Genomic DNA, 16,526 nt, shown 5'->3' on the forward strand with positions numbered 1-16,526 from the left:
CCAAAATTATAATCTTAACCGACTCTCGTCAAGCTAACATCTAAATTAATTAGGTCAAAGTTGGTACCATAATGAAGTCAAAACTAAGGCAATTTACCTGTAAACTAATATGATGAGGAGCTATTTTGAGTGGAAATTCAGCAGACCTAAGATCTGGCAATACGGTTAAAGGCAATATTGGTAAATTAAAGTCAAAGTTTTAGTTGATTAACTGTTATTCTTCCTTCTTCACTGCTAGACCAATCACGTTCTTGAGCTAGTTCTAATGCTGTGCTGTCCGATACCATAACCCCTAGCTACATGTGCCTATTTAAATTTAAGTTCATTAAAACTAAATAAAATTTAGTTCCTCAGTTGCACTAGCCATGTGTCTTACTAGCTACCAAATTGGATAGCACACAACAGAACATTTCCAGAAAGTTCTATTGGATAATGCTCTTTCAATGAGGTAGGTGATAAATCCCCAACTTACATCCTTGAGCACCTAAACTCACATAAGTCACAGTTCCTACCCTGCGTGTGAGTTATATTTTTGAATCTGTGCTTTGTGTTTTGTGTCACACTGGCACCTTTTTAGAAGGTTATGTATACATGTGTGATACTCGCACATGCCGTAATTTCTAAATAGGTGAAAAAAAACTTTAGCAACAAAAGTTGTTTGCAGATTTTAGAAATACCACTGAACACGTGAGAACTGGAGAGTCTCTGCTTTCTTGTCTGTCAGATCGGAGCTCTAATGTCGGGTAGGGTTTTCCTAGGGATTAACTGCAGTCGTGCTTTTAAAGCATGTAACGTGAGGTAAGCCCTCAGTAAATGGTAGCTATAAGGCAAAAAGTGGTAATACAAAGATGAACCATTTCATTTTATGCTGAAAGAAAAACTGAACTCTAATAACATGGCAATGTTATTAGATGGCAGCATTTTGAAGAAGCCCGTATGCACAGCTTGTGTATTGTTTCTATCAGTGAGTGAGAGCTAGAGTTCTGCAAAATTTACTTTACCTTGAGACAGTCCACAGTCCAGCTGATTTTGTTTGCGCCCTTTAGGCAGCGCGAGTAACCGATCCAGCACCCGGAGCCTCCTCAGTGTGAGCAGCGGGATGGAGGGGGACAACGAGGTGAGAGCCGGGGCCCGCACCCCCATATGTCTTGTCCTGGGGGTCGTTTCACTGCAGGAAATGGAAACGCAGGTGAAAGAAGCCCAACACAAAAGGTCACCTATTGTAGGATTCCGTGTGTATGAAATGTCCAGAAAAGGTAGATCCGTAGAGACAGAATGCAGATTGGTGGTTACCAGGCCTGGGGGTAGGGGAAATGCGGGTAAACTGCTTAAGGGGTACAGTGTTTCCTTTGGGGGGGTCATGAAAATGTTTGGGGAGCAGATAGAGATGGTGGTTGCACAATATTGTGAATGTACTAAGTGCTACTTATTGTTTACTTTAAAATGGTTCATTTTATGTTATGTGGATTTCACCTCAATAAAAAGAGGGGAAGAAAGGAAGAGAGGGAAGGAGGAAGGGTTAAGCCAAAAGGGGTGAGAGGGAACTGGATGAGTATCAGGGATTCCAGGGGCAGTGGTCACCTTTCGGGGCTTGGGTCAGGAGCGGGGCATGCCACAGCGGGAGCCGCTGTTCACTGTACCCCCCGAGGCCACACGCTCTTTTGTCTCCTCTTCCCTGTGGGTATCTCCTTTTTCTCTCACTGCGCACTGGCCTTTTCTGCTTCTCCACATGGATAGCGGCAGACAGTTCCCCGAGAGCCGCGAGGTCTCTGAGCAGAGTGTAAGTTGCTGCCTTAGGCTGAGGCCCAGTTTGGGTCAGGGTGTGTATCCTGATCCAGTGACCAGCAGCTGGGATGTGCGGGTGAGGTCACGTGGGTCACTGCCAACCCAGGAGACTCCCTGAGGTAGGGTCCTAGGGGTGGGCCGCCCACCAGTGCACAGCTCGTATGACCCTGTGACTGAGGACCAGTCACCGTTCTGTTGTCCCAAAAAGGGACTTTTGTTTAAAAATAAAACTTCTCCAGCCCTATCTGGTTACATAGAGCAATGCTCCTCAAACTTTAACATGCATAAGAAATACGTAGGATCTTGTGAAAATGTGGGTTCTGATGGAGCAAGTGTGGGAGGAGCCTGGGACCCTGTGGCTCTCCCAAGCCCCCAGGCGATGGTGATGTCGGTGGCCCACATGTCACACTGAGTAGTGAGGAACAAGAGCTCGAATCGCTAATGATAATTTGGGTCTGATGGTCTCCTCAGTGACTCTGGGAGTCAGTGTCAGTGGAAAACTGCCCTGGTATTGCTGGGTTGATTATCAGTCAGTAAGTAACCTTCAGCCAAAGCCTGGGGAGGGCTGAGGAGCTTGTGGGATGGAGTGTGTCCAACTATGCTGTTGCTTAATGTGATTTTCACCCTTCTTTCTCATCTTTTTTGCTGTAGGATAATGAAGCCCCCGAGGTTGCCAGAAGTCGTAGTCCAGGCCCCCCACCAGTGGACAGCGCACCCATCATGCCCCTTGAGAGGCCCCCCAGGGTGCCGCCCCGAGCCGCCTCACAGAGGTAACATCGAAGCTGACGGGACATTTTTTCCTCACTCTCTGAGTTTCAGGGGAGTGTAGGATCTGGGGACATCTAAAATGACCTAAGAATAAGCACAGAGCTAGACTCACTGAAATGCATACTTTGGACACATTTCAATGTGGACTCTTCATTAACTTGAGGGATGCTTTATTCAGTTGCACATACTCTAAATAACAAATGCAATATTTTGTCAGTGAAATATATCGGTAAAGGTCAATGTTTTGCATAATTTTTATCTGGTTAGAATTCAGCTCCCGAATAACTAATTCCCTTGGCCGCATAGTGGAGACAGTGCCTTTTGGGGACAAGGAGATAAGAAGGAATTGGGAGTGGAAATAAAGGTGAGAGGCAGCAAGGTGTGGTGGTGGGGAAACACTGCCTGGGGAAGTCTGCGGCAGCCACTTGTGAACTTGGATGAATTATTTAACTGTCGTGTGCCTTACTGTCCTTGTCCATAAAATGGAGATAGTAGGAACTTCCCTGGCGGTCCAGTGGTTAAGACTCTGAGCTTCCACTGCAGGGGGCTCGGGTTTGATCCCTGGTCCGGGAACTAAAATCCCTCATGCTGCGCGTGGTGCGGCCAAAAAAAAAAAAAACGGAGAGAGTCAATGAACTTCCTCACAGAGTCGTAAGGATTGTGTTTCTGGCCCTTAGTAAGGGCCCAACAGTCTGAGTGTTTTTTATGCAGAAGGATGAGCCTATGGAGATTTGGAGCTGGGCATTAGACAAAAGAGTGCGACTGACTTATGGGGCTCTGATGTATGTCTTTGTTTGTGTTCAGGCTTCTGGCAGGAACCTTTTTAAGGTCTTCCGGAGTCACAGAAGAGGTGGTCAAAGCTAGCTTGTCTGCCAAGGCAGAAAGGAGCCTTTGGGAGTAAAAGCCTAGGCTTGCCTTGGGAGTTTAATTCTTTGATGTCTGAAATACAATGTGGCGTGGGGGGGGTGGAGGGGTGGGGGAGGGCGGGGGGAGATTAAAAGGATGAAGTTTTTTTTAAACTAGGATTTTTTTTTTTCCAATTTGAAACTTGTAACTCAAATGAACCTCATCAGTGAAATTTGTTGAGAAAGTACCACAAGGAGGCTTTTCTTCCGCTTTTCTGGAAAGAGCAGCTGACCCTGCGCTGAGGATCCTTCCATTTCTCCCCTTGCTATTACCGCTTTTCCGTGTGCTCCCAGCAACATTCACGTACTGACACTTGCTACACAAGCCTCCCTCGGTCCCAAGCTGCTTCACACTCACGGAGCATGTTTCCCTGGTGTAGAATAGAGTTCACATATTAGAACATTAGCCCTAGAAGGAACCTTAGCGATAACCTAGTCCAATCACCTGAATTTGCATAATGTTCTGTTGCTTGAAAATTATATATAGTTGGGGATTGGGGAGGGGTGTTTGTGGAGAGCAATTGTGGTAATAAATGCTAATATTTATTGAGCGTTTACTATGTGTCAGGTGTTCTGTTAAACACACTAAATGCATTAGCTCATTTAATTCTCTTCACAACTCTAGGTGGTAGATGTTTAGTGTTATCCCATTTTGCAGATGTAGAAACCGGAGCTTAAGACTGGATGGAGACTTTATGTCTGTGGCAAACCTATGTGTGCCTGACTCCAGGGTCCAGTCTTTTAGTCATTTTGTTACACCTGTCCAAGGAGGTCCAAGTGTCATGGGAGAAGATACAAGATCTCAGACCTTTTATTCCTGAAGGTAAAGACTTTGGAGGCAGTTATCTAATTGTACCAAGATTAAAAAGAATGTCAGTCTCGAATATATAGCTACAAAGACTCTGTGGGATTTTGTCTACAGGAGAGGGAACAACCAGGGAAATGGGTTCCAGAAATTAAAGGCTGGAAACTGGGATGCATTTAATGTGTAAAGAGAGATGGCAGATGAATTGTTTTGGGGGAGTCTGGAAGCATGTTGTGATAAAGATGGGGAGAGAAAAGGAGGAAAACATATGTTACTAAAGAAATGGTGTTTGCAAAGAAATCTCTGATAGAAACGGGGTTTGGGTGCATTTTTGGTGTGAAGATTGGAAAAGATGCAATTGTTCTGAAAGTGTGTATGTAATTTTCATAATAAAATGAGGAGATGTTTGAGCAAAGAATAAAATGGGCCTCTCTCCTGAATGCTTGACCCACTGACGGACAGGAGGGGAGGCTGACCTTGGTGGTCTCCACTCCACTTCCAGATCTGGGAATTGGCCGCTCTTCCCCACTCATGTTCTCCTGAACCCCCCCTTTCTCTCAAACAGCACATCCTGCTCATCACTCTCTCCAGCCCTGGTCCCTTCCTCTTCTCACTCTGCATGCTGTCCCCAGAGCTTGAATTATCAGCAATGACTCCAAGTCTCCATCGCCATCTGTACCTTGGCCTTCTGTTTCCTACTGTTCATTGGGAACTTCACCAGGTGTCCAACCAAGATCTCAGACGCAGCCCATGCAAAACTGAACTCATCATCCAACCTGCCATCCTCTGCCCCAAACTGCCTTCTTCTCACCATTTCCCAGCCTGAGACGTGGCACTATTCTCTCTCTTCCTCAAGCGCCTGCCCCCGGGGTCAGCCTCCATCCCTGCCTCCCTCGAAGCGCCCGAGGCTCTGTTCATTTTGCTGCCCTTGCAGCTTTCAGATCTACCCCTCCTCTCCATCTGCCAGTGCCTGAGTTCATCCCTGTAGGCCCACACTCACCTCCCTGCCTCCAGGCAGTCCCTCCTCCACTGCACCAGAGAGTGCCCATTCTAGAGCAGAAATAGCTGGCGATGGCACCTCCTGGCATGAAAGCCTTAAAATTTAATTCTCTATTTTTTAGAATGCCATTGCCCTGAGTCCCACCCCTCTCTTGTAGTCACTGATGTTTCCCCCTTAAGAATTCCTAGTGAGCTGTGTCATTTCGTGCTGTCTTTGCTCAATCTGTTCCTTTTGCCTGGAATGTTGTCTTCCTACTCCCTTCCGATCTCTGCTTAGAAAATTCCTACACATCCTTTAGGACTCTGTCCAAACATTACCTCTTCTGTGAAGCCTCCCTGATGTTCCTATTCAGAGTGAACCTTATTGTGGTTCCCCAAATACCTCCATTATAATTCATGCCATGTTGTGGCCCTTGTTTACATATCTGTCTCCTCAAGTAGATGGTAAACCTCAAAAGAATAGAGATTGTTTTTGTTTGTTTGTTTTTTAAATTTTATGGATTTATTTATTTTTGGCTGCTTTGGGTCTCTGCTGCTGCGCGCTGGGCTTTCTCCCGTTGCGGCGAGCGGGGTCTACTCTTTCGCTGCGGTGCGCGGGCTTCTCATTGCGGTGGCTTCTCTTGTTGGGGAGCACAGGCTCTAGGTGCAGGGACTTCAGTAGTTGTGGCACACGGGCTTTGTTGCTCCGCAGCATGTGGGATCTTCCCAGACCAGGGATCGAATCGTTGTCACCTGTATTGGCGGGTGGATTCTTAACCACTGTAGCGAAGTCCCTAGAGATTTTTAATAAGAAAAAAAATTTTTTCTACTCTCCCCAGCACAGAATGGAGTTAAATCGGTAATTGGCGCCTGCTAGGAATTTAGCAAATATTTATCATGCAAGTGAGTGAATGGATGGATGGATAGACTGCTACTGCTTGGGTTGACAGCTAGCCATCAAGTCGTGTACCACAGTGCAGGTGGGTTACAGATTAGTGGAAAGAAGCTTCACATTCCCACCCGCTGTAAGTTCCTAATATATTTATACTTCAAAGTTAGGAAAGGCAGATGGTGACAAGAACAGGAGCAGATGCATTATATCTTTGCATGGCATTTCCCTTGCAGGGCATTAGTCCCTATAGAGTGGGCAGCTGACAATATCACACTCTTCATAGGTAAAGTCGTGCCAGTAGAGAAAAAAAAAAGAAGCCAACATCTTGCTGAGCCATTGCCCCCTTGTTTTTAAATATGTTTTGACATTTACTAGTGATTTGCCAATCACTAACAATCTATGCATTCCCCTTTAAGGCGTAGCCTAGGTACTGCCAAATCAGAACATACCTCTGAAGGCCTCCTGGAGTACCAAGAGTTAATCCTTTAGCTGCTGACTTGTAAAGAGATCTGTGAAGTCCCTGGGGGATGGGGGGTAGTGGTCGGAGAGTAAGGGGACTTGGGCCGGAGGCTATTTACTAATGGAGAAGCTTAAAGATATTTTTAACAATGTTGTGATCATACAAAAGCATACCATCTAAATAATAGGCCTGCTTTAAAAGAATGTAACCAACATTAGGATTGCTGGGTTCTTGAACCAAACTTATCATCAGCACAGACTTCACCCTCAACATGGAGAAGAAAGCAGCCAGTGCCCGGGTCTCTGGACTGGACAATCCTGTCTCCAGCTCCAACTTCCCAGCGTCCTGGAGAGGCCGTCTCCCCCACAGACCACCACTTGATTCTGATTTAATAACCTTCATTTTCATGGTTCTGATATGTCTGTAATCACAAACCCATTTCCCTGAGATGGGGCTTCCAATCCTTAGCTGGGTTGTTCATCAGAATGAAATGTGGAGATGGTTTGCTTGTAGACTCGCCCCAACTGCAGAGTCGGGCAGCAGAGGAAGAGGGACCAGTAGGGAATCGTGACCCTCTTTGTGATGGAAGGTAAAATGTAAGGCTTATGGGGCATACATGGGGAAAAGTTCTAAGAATACATCTTTAATCATAATAATAAAATTATTAGCTTTACCTCTTGAGTGCCTACTCTAAGCCAAAAGTGCTATCCACTTTCCAACTGTCATCTCACACAGTATAGGTATCTGCAGTTCCAATATAGATACCTACATCTCCAACATAGGTATCTTTACCTCTGTCTGGCAGATGAGAAAGAGGTTCAGAGAAATTGAACTTATTCTCCAGATGTGTGCATAAATGCCTCTGCCATATGTTCTCATAGGTTCTGAATGTGCCCTATCAAAACTTTCAGTGCAGTGTACTGATTTTCCCTGTTGTCTGTCTCATCCATTATATTCTCAGCACCTTAAGGGAAAGTTCCATGCCCATTTTACTTGCTGATATATCCCACACCCAGGAGTAGATGCACAGTAGATAAATGTCTGTTGAGAGGAAGGAAGGAAGCAAGGAAGCCAGCCTAAGCTTACTCAAGTGATAAGTGGTATCACCTGACTGTCCTTCAGCTTTCTCCTTTAAGCCCATGGTTCGCAGGGCAGGTCGGGCGATGGAAGGAGACCGTCCATTTGTTTTCTCTGGATAAAGAGACAACCACACAAAACCATCTACTCCCAGGTGCCACTGCAGACCCTCCTGAGGATGTCTGTTGTTATTCTTTTCTACTTCTGCCTCCCTCTCTGGCTCCTGAAATGGCCTGTCTTTTCCCAACTCTTTTGTCGTTTCCTTGACCTACGCAAACTTGCATTCAAGAGACATTTAGTAAATATTTACTCATTGATTCATTCAGTCCTCAAGTACGCAGTTCCAGGGTAGCACAGTTCAATTACAGCACCTGACAAAGCTCTCTTTCTTGACTTACTGACTTGCTTCCAAGAGAATTAAATATTGGTTTTACAGCACACATGAGGAAATACCATCTGTAGTTGTTGAACCCTCTGTAAATACATTCACCCAGGTCTGTCTGGAGTATCATTTAGTACCGTTCAAAAACCATCTAGACTAATGTGGAGGGAGGCTTCTAGGAAAGCAGACGTGGAGTTGGGACAACACACTTAGTGATCCCAGGTGGAAGTAGTTGTGAGAAGCCGACTTCAGAAATTCTCAAGTCCTCTCAAGGGATCTCCCCACTGCAGTGTGTCTCCTGCCTGGCTGCACATTTGAATCACTGGAGTTTTAAAATATAGGTTTTATTATTATTTAGGTATGGCAAGGTCAGCAGATCAGGAGACAACTGCCTTTTTTTTTTTTTTTTTTTTTTGTGGTACACGGGCCTCTCACCGCTGTGGCCTCTCCCGTTGCGGAGCACAGGCTCCGGAAACGCAGACCCAGTGGCCATGGCTCACGGGCCCAGCCGCTCCGCGGCATGTGGGATCTTCCCGGACCGGGGCACGAACCCGTGTCCCCTGCATCGGCAGGCGGACTCTCAACCACTGCGCCACCAGGGAAGCCCCATGACTGCCTTTGAATAGGGAGTTTGTTATACTCCTAGATCCCAAGAGGAGGGGGCACATTATGCCGGGGTGGGGCACACAGGAAAGCCCCAGGTTTAGGCAGGAGAAATGTCAGGGAGGGGAGAAACATGGGCAAGAGCCTTTATTTTGGGTTCTGCAGGAAGGAACAAGTGAGGCAGGCTAGGCAGATTAAGGATTGGCTAGTTTGAATAATTTCAGCGGGCTCCGGGGCAAAGGGGCTGTCTCCAGTTGTCTAGCACCTGGCCCTGGGGTGATTAGGGCAGTGGATAGTGGTCCCGAATGTGAGAGTCCCATTAAAGGACATGGTTGGAGTATGGGCTCTGGACTGGTTAGTTTAAACGTGAAAGGTGTGCTCACTGCAGGTTGTTTGCTATCTCTAGGAATTAGCTTTCCCTAGGAGGGGCAGGCCCTCCAGGATCAGCCAGGGCCCAGATGTCAAAGCCTCAGAAAATAAACAACATGGTTAATATAACTGGTTGAAGGAGGGACACTATTTAAAAGTTGTGATGCTTGAACCCTATCCTCCAGAGATTATGATGGAATAGGTCTGGGATCGAGCCTGGCAACTGTTATTTTTCAAAGCTCTGCTGGTGATTCTGATGTGCAGCTAGGATTGCAAGCCACAGCTTAGCATGTATGCCACTGAAAGGTCCGTATGTTTCTCCACTTTTATTAATTGAAGAACATGTCCTTTGCATAGTATACCAAGTTTGCAACAAATCATGGATAGCTGAGAACTAGTTAATTAAATTCATTTGATAATAATTGTGTTATCTTTCATTTCAGGCCTCCGACCAGGGAGACCTTCCATCCTCCTCCACCTGTTCCACCCAGAGGTCGCTGATTCCGCCTCCTAAAGCCTGTCTACTTCGGGACCTTGAGACTTGTGGTTTTCAGCCTGTTAATGATGTCTTCATGTTGAGTTTTATGGCCTGAATGCTGACCTTAAGACCCAGTCTCATTGCTGATATTGTCGCAGCCCTGCTGGTCTGGGCTTTCCTTGAAGAAGATATTATTAAGGCACAAAGAGGTGAAACTAAGGACTTCATTCACCATCATCAAGTATATTGATCCCTATTCTTGTTTGCCAAAAGGATGACGACTTAATTGGAATACTTACCTCTAATTTGGCATGTCAGGAGCCTGAAAAGATTGTTCAGAAATGTACATTACAAGTGATTTTACTGAAATGTACTTATATTAGGTCTTACTTATTTGCTAGTCCAATCTAATTTCTAGAAGTGATTATGATTTGACTTACAGTATTCAAGTAAGAAGATATGTCCTAATTTTTAAATGATTCTTCAGCTTTTCTGTAGCTTCAGGAGGGTGTTTAAATGCCAGGGCTAGTCACATACAACAAACTCAAAAGGACTTTAGAGAGGGATGAGTCCTAACTCCTTTTATATAGAAGGCAAATCTGAGGTTTCACAGAAGCCTGGAACCAAGAACACTCAGTTGGTTAGACGAAGAGGTGGGTCTAGAATCAGGACCTGCTGATATCAGGTCACCATACTTTCCATCTCCAAATAGCCAAGCTCTCTCCCTCAAGAAATGCGCAGATGTAGAAATTTGGTCAGTGACTATTGGCCTTCCAGAAGTTTCCTTCATCCATATCTCCCAGGTATGGGACTATCAAGTATTTGGAGCATTTATAAGTCAGTATGCTTGCAAAACAGTGATGCTACCAAAGAACATCTAAAAAATGGTTGGGAACCAGAAGCTTGGGATGCCAGGGACCCCACTTATTGCTCTGCACCCTTAGATGCAGAGCAATAGATCTTAGTTCTGGCCATAGGAGAGAGGAGGACCCTTGACTTTTACTCTGCTGATGGGTCAGAAGAAGAAGGAGGAACTTAAAGTAGAAATAGTTATCTATTTCGTTATATACACGTTATTACCACCAGGCTTGGGAAATTTGTGCAGAGAATGTACAGCCTTAAACATACCATTAATTTTGAGTCCCTAGCACATAAATCTACCTTCAAAGCACAGGCCCTTAACTGATGCTTAAACATACAGTAAAATTAGTATCAGACCTATTTCTTTAAAAATTATCAGAAATATGGTGCTTCTCCATGAAATTATTCTCCATCCCACACAAAGATATAAAAGCCATACTATTAAAGATCCAGTTAAGTACAGTTTTATTGGGTTCTTTTGTAATGATCAATGGTTCTTTTTCAATCGAATTCCTCAGTCCAGCAAACAAGGACTTATTGAAGTTAATAGCTTCTGAGATCTTGGGTTTTTGTTTTTCTGTTTTTTTGTCTTGTTTTGTTTTTTTCTGACATAAAATACACTATTGGCGCCGGCCATTAAGAGAGTATTTGTGGAAATTTTACCTACCACAATGCCTGGCACATAGTAGCCATTCTGCAATGGTCCCTTTACTCTCCTGGTCACTTATCTGGGAGAAATAGGGTGATATGAGATAAAAGGAGAAGAGAAATACAAGGTTGGTATGGTTATCCTTCCTCTTCTTGATAGGCTCTGTTTTAAGCACATTTGATCTTGATAAAAGATATACTTTTAAAGATATTTAGTACCTTTAAGCTCCCTTTTGGATGGGAAATTTAGATTTTTTTTTTTTTTACATTCTTTGGTTAACAAGCATTTAGATCAGTAACATGGCAAAATCTGCTCCCAGCCAATGGTGTTACCATCTTTGTATGCACATCACTGTGCAATATTGGAATATTTTATTGCATTTTTATTCTTATATGAAAATAAGTGGAAAACATAAAATTAAAAGTGCTTATGAGATACCTGGGTTTCATAAATGTGACACACACTTGAGACACAGAAGGAAATGATCAGGAGTGCCACGTCAAAAATGACAAGTCTTAAATCCTCATTGAATGTTCACTGAACATCCAAAACGATTGGTTGTGTGTAAAAGTAAAAGAGGAAAATGAAAAATTTGGATGAAACACTGGGACCATGTTATCAAAGAATGTCTCTAATGCTGGGGTGAAATTTTTCATTCTCTAGAAACAGAACCACCCATTATAATGTAAATTTATTCAACTTCCACACACTCAACTTTTGTATACATTTTTAGGAATACATTATGTAACAAAACCATGAATTTAAATACAATGAGAATCAGAAACTAAATTGTAGCTAGGTGTCCAAAGAGACAGTTAAAAAGTTCTCTATATGATGCCTTGGGAGACAGCTGTGTGGCCACCATCCTTCCCCAAGATTTTACAAACTGGCTTATAGACAGTGAAGCTATTGGTCATATTCACTGCCATTGCCTTTGCCTCTAACTGTGCAAGGTACATTGTCCTCCAGTTCCCAGGCCAGCACTGTTCCTTCATCTTATGTTAAAACCTGTGAGCAGACAACCCAACTATATGAGCATCACAGTATGAATACTGAGAGACTCTGAACAGGAGGTTTGTGCTGCAATCAAATAATTTAACTTGATGTATTTAATGATGTGAATAATCCCTAATGCTTTGCCATAATTAGGCAAAGTAATAGTATGTAAATGACTTCAATGAATATTTTTACAAGTCAAGCTAAGTTACCTACCCTCTCCCCCTCTTTTGTCTTACTTTGTTATTAAAAAAGAGAGATCCTACTCTGTCCTACATCACCTCAATAGCTGGGATTTTTAGATCCCTCTCGCATTTGCCCCTGGAAGTAAGTTGTTTTTCTGTGCTGTCTTTCAAAGCATAGTGTGTGGTTTTGCAGCTGGTTGGCTGAGGAAGTATTAGTAACAGATTTATTTCTAAGAAAGACAAGTAGCTAATTTGGATAACTCTAGAAGATTCATCCTAAAAATCAGTCCTCAATTTTGAAGAATCTTCCTGTATACATATTTGCTTTGGTTTGATAAATAGTGTTCTATTCATTTCCAGGTGAGTTATTAAGAATATAAGATGGCCTTCCTCATTCATTCCTGATGGCCAGATACTATGTTCATCAGAGTGGTAAGAGGATGAGTAGGAGGTAGAAAGATGTGTTCTGACTTCTGAGGCAAAACTCAGAATTCGTTTTCTCATAGAAACTGTAATAAATAGGTTCCTTGGCTAGCTCGCCAGAGCCCATTTAACCCACAATATAGGAGAAAATGTGTTAGCTAGCCATGCAGTAAGAGTTAGCATGATGTAGACAAAGAACATGGCTTGGAAGTCAGGAAACCTGGATTTTATTTTGGACTGCTGCTGACTTGCTGAATTCACTTAACTTGACTCCCCATCATCTGTGAAGTAAAATGTTTTGTGTTTAGTAATAACTCAGGTCCCTTCACCTCTTTAAGTTTAGGACTAAGGCAATTCCCCTTGGTGGGGAATACCTCATTCTGATGAAGGAGGGAGACAACCTTACTAGACTCACCACCTAATTAGCAAGGGATCTTATTATGTGGCAACTCCCATTCCATGCTCTGTATCAGTGTTATGACAGATCAGTTAAAAGAAATGTGTCAGAAACAGTGAAATGGGAACTGTACAAAGAAATTAATAGCTTTAGTTGCTCTTTGGTCTAAGAACCAATGTTTTAAGTGATTGTTTCCTAAAGAAAGAATTCAGACCAATTATAAAATTCTTCAGTATCTAGAACACTTCATCTAGAACAGAAAAGGTAGAGGTAGAAGGTGGTAAATAGCAATAGAAAAGTTACTAGCAAGACAAACATAAAGTAGAAAGAAGAAATAAAATTTCAAAGAAAAGGTAGCTGAAGATGGAAATCAGAAGATATGTTGTCATCTATAGACCAAGACTTTTGATGATCATGTTTATTAAGAATAAGAATAAAAGGTTGAAATTCTGGTTTTCTGGATCATTTGCTGGTCATAAACTCTTTAACCAATTGAGTCTTATTAGAACTATCATGAAAAAGAAGTTGTACAGCCATTTGAGAGGGGTTTCCTTTCACTGGCATTTTCCCCTTCAACCTTTTTGGTGTCAGGGAATGAGATCATTAATCTAGATGAAGAAACTGATGAAATAAGATTTATCAATGTTTTACACTGTCCACTTTGGCAGAACAACCCTGATTTTGATGGTGCCCCTGAGTCCTAACAATTTTTGAGCCCTGTGGGTCATCAGCCTCCAAGAATCTTTGAAGCCATATTCCTTTTTCTCTAATCAGTTATTTTATCTCCTATTCTTTCTTTCCAAGCCTACTGTTATCAGACTTTTATCCCCTAAAGCCATTTATCATCATCATTTCCTAGTACCTACCAGAGTTCCTGGCACATAATAGATGCTCAATAAATATTCCTTGAATTAATGGCCCTACATGCTCTTCCCTCCATTAAACTTTCCCAAATACTCCACCAAAATAGGGTTTGCTTTTCTCTCCTCGCCCATTGCTCCTTTTTTTTTTTTTTGAGAACAGTGGGAAATTTGTTTCATGTTTTAGTAAGTTCATATTAGTTTTGAAGAGAAATGCCACTCGGTGTAAATAATCAATGCAAACTTCAGAACTTTCCAGACATAACTTTTTTCTGCTTTATAACAAAGTGAGTCAGCTATACATATACATATATCCCCATATCTCCTCCCTCTTGCGTCTCCTTCCCACCCTCCCTATCCCACCCCTCTAGGTGGTCACAAAGCACTGAGCTGATCTCCCTGTGCTATGCGGCTGCTTCTCACTAGCTATCTATTTTACACTTGGTAGTGTGTATATGTCCATACCACTCTCTCACTTCGTCCCAGTTTACCCTTCCCCCTCCCCGTGTCCTCAAGTCCATTCTCTATGTCTGTGTCTTTATTCCTGTCCTGCCCCTAGGTTCCTGAGAACCATTTTTTTTTTATATTCCATACATACGTGTTTCTGTTTTTTGTATTTGTTTTTCTCTTTCTGACTTACTGCACTCTGTATGACAGACTCTAGGTCCATCCATCTCACTACAAATAACTCAATTTCGTTTCTTTTTATGGCTGAGTAATATTCCATTGTATATATGTGCCATATCTTCTTTATCCATTCATCTGTCGATGGAAACTTAGGTTGCTTCCATGTCCTGGCTATTGTAAATAGTGCTGCAGTGAACATGGTGATACATGACTCTTTTTGAATTATGGTTTTCTCAGGGTATATGCCCAGTAGTGGGATTGCTGGGTCATATGATAGTTCTATTTTTAGTTTTTTAAGGAACCTCCGTACTGTTCTCCATAGTGGCTATATCAATTTACATTCCCACCAACAGTACAGGAGGGTTCCCTTTTCTCCACACCCTCTACAGCATTTATTGTTTGTAGATTTTTTGATGATGGCCATTCTGACGGGTGTGAGGTGATACCTCATTGTAGTTTTGATTTGCATTTCTCTAATTATTAGTGCTGTTGAGCATCCTTTCATGTGTTTGTTGGCAATCTGTATATTTTCTCTGGAGAAATGTCTGTTTAGGTCTTCTGCCCATTTTTGGATTGGGTTGTTTGTTTTTTTGATATTGAGCTGCATGAGCTGCTTCTAAATTTTGGAGATTAATCCTTTGTCAGTTGCTTCATTTGCAAATATTTTCTCCCATTCTGAGGGTTGTCTTTTTGTCTTGTTTATGGTTTCCTTTGCTGTACAAAAGCTTTTAAGTTTCATTAGGTCCCATTTATTTATTTTTGTTTTTATTGCCATTACTCTAGGAGGTGGATCAAAAAAATCTTGCTGTGATTTATGTCAAAGAGTGTTCTTCCTGTGTTTTCCTCTAAGAGTTTTATAGTGTCCGGTCTTACATTTAGGTCTTGAATCCATTTTGAGTTTATTTTTGTGTATGGTGTTAGGGAGTGTTCTAATTTCATTCTTTTACATGTAGCTGTCCAGTTTTTCCAGCACCACTTATTGAAGAGACTGTCTTTTCTCCATTGTATATCCTTGCCTCCTTTGTCATAGATTAGTTGACCATAGGTGTGTGGGTTTATCTCTGGGCTTTCTATCCTGTTCCATTGATCTATATTTCTGTTTTTGTGCCAGTACCATATTGTCTTGATGACTGTAGCTTTGTAGTATAGTCTGAAGTAAGGGAGTCTGATTCCTCCAGCTCCGTTTTTTTTCCCTCAAGACTTCTTTGGCTATTCGGGGTCTTTTGTGTCTCCATACAAATTTTAAGATGATTTGTTCAAGTTCCGTAAAAAATGCCATTGGTAATTTGATAGGGATTGCATTGAATCAGTAGATTGCTTTGGGTAGTGTAGTCATTTTCACAGTATTGATTCTTGCAATCCAAGAACATGGTATATCTCTCCATCTGTTTGTATCATCTTTAATATCTTTCATCAATGTCTTATAGTTTACTGCATAAAGGTCTTTTGTCTCCTTAGGTAGGTTTATTCCTAAGTATTTTATTCTTTTTGTTGCAATGGTAAATGGGAGTGTTTCCTTAATTTCTCTTTCAGATTTTTCATCATTAGTGTATAGGGATGCAAGAGATTTCTGTGCATTAATTTTGTATCCTGCTACTTTACCAGATTCATTGATTAGCTCTAGTAGTTTTGTGGTAGCATCTTTAGGATTCTCTATGTATAGTATCATGTTATCTGCAAACAGTGACAGCTTTAATTCTTCTTTTCCAATTTGGATTCCTTTTATTTCTTTTTCTTCTCTGATTGCTGTGGCTAAAAATTCCAAAACTATGTTGAATAATAGTGGTGAGAGTGTCGCCCATTGCTCTTATTGCCTATCAGACATTTGCAGAGTTGGTCACATTTTGTGCAGTTCTTTTTTGTACACTGTAATCTCTGGTCTCTTCTATGTGTGTAATGTTTCCTGGTTTTAGGTCTACACTCCCCAAGTGAATACTTCATGCTTTTTCTTGTGTCCTCCCCACCCCAAAGTAATTGCTAACCTAGAGCACCTGACAACACCTAGCAAATGCTTACTGCCTCAAAT

The 16,526-nt window shown here is 42.3% G+C and overlaps 1 protein-coding gene across 3 annotated transcripts in view; it reads left to right on the top strand.

The window, feature by feature from the left end:
• The window catches only part of PIK3AP1 (phosphoinositide-3-kinase adaptor protein 1), a 114,516-nt gene extending 101,053 nt beyond the window's left edge, over positions 1–13,463 (top strand). For all 3 annotated transcript variants that reach the window (XM_082854395.1, XM_082854394.1, XM_082854396.1), the window contains 3 exons: positions 1,047–1,117; positions 2,437–2,555; positions 9,468–13,463. In XM_082854395.1, the coding sequence (XP_082710521.1) occupies positions 1,047–1,117; positions 2,437–2,555; positions 9,468–9,525 (248 nt within the window). In that variant the 3' untranslated portion in view covers positions 9,526–13,463. The remainder of the gene's footprint in view (positions 1–1,046; positions 1,118–2,436; positions 2,556–9,467) is intronic.
• The last annotated feature ends 3,063 nt before the right edge of the window (positions 13,464–16,526 follow it).

Source organism: Leucopleurus acutus (assembly GCF_964270905.1).
Source record: "Leucopleurus acutus genome assembly, chromosome: 14".
In the NCBI taxonomy this organism is placed as follows: Eukaryota; Metazoa; Chordata; class Mammalia; order Artiodactyla; family Delphinidae; genus Leucopleurus; species Leucopleurus acutus.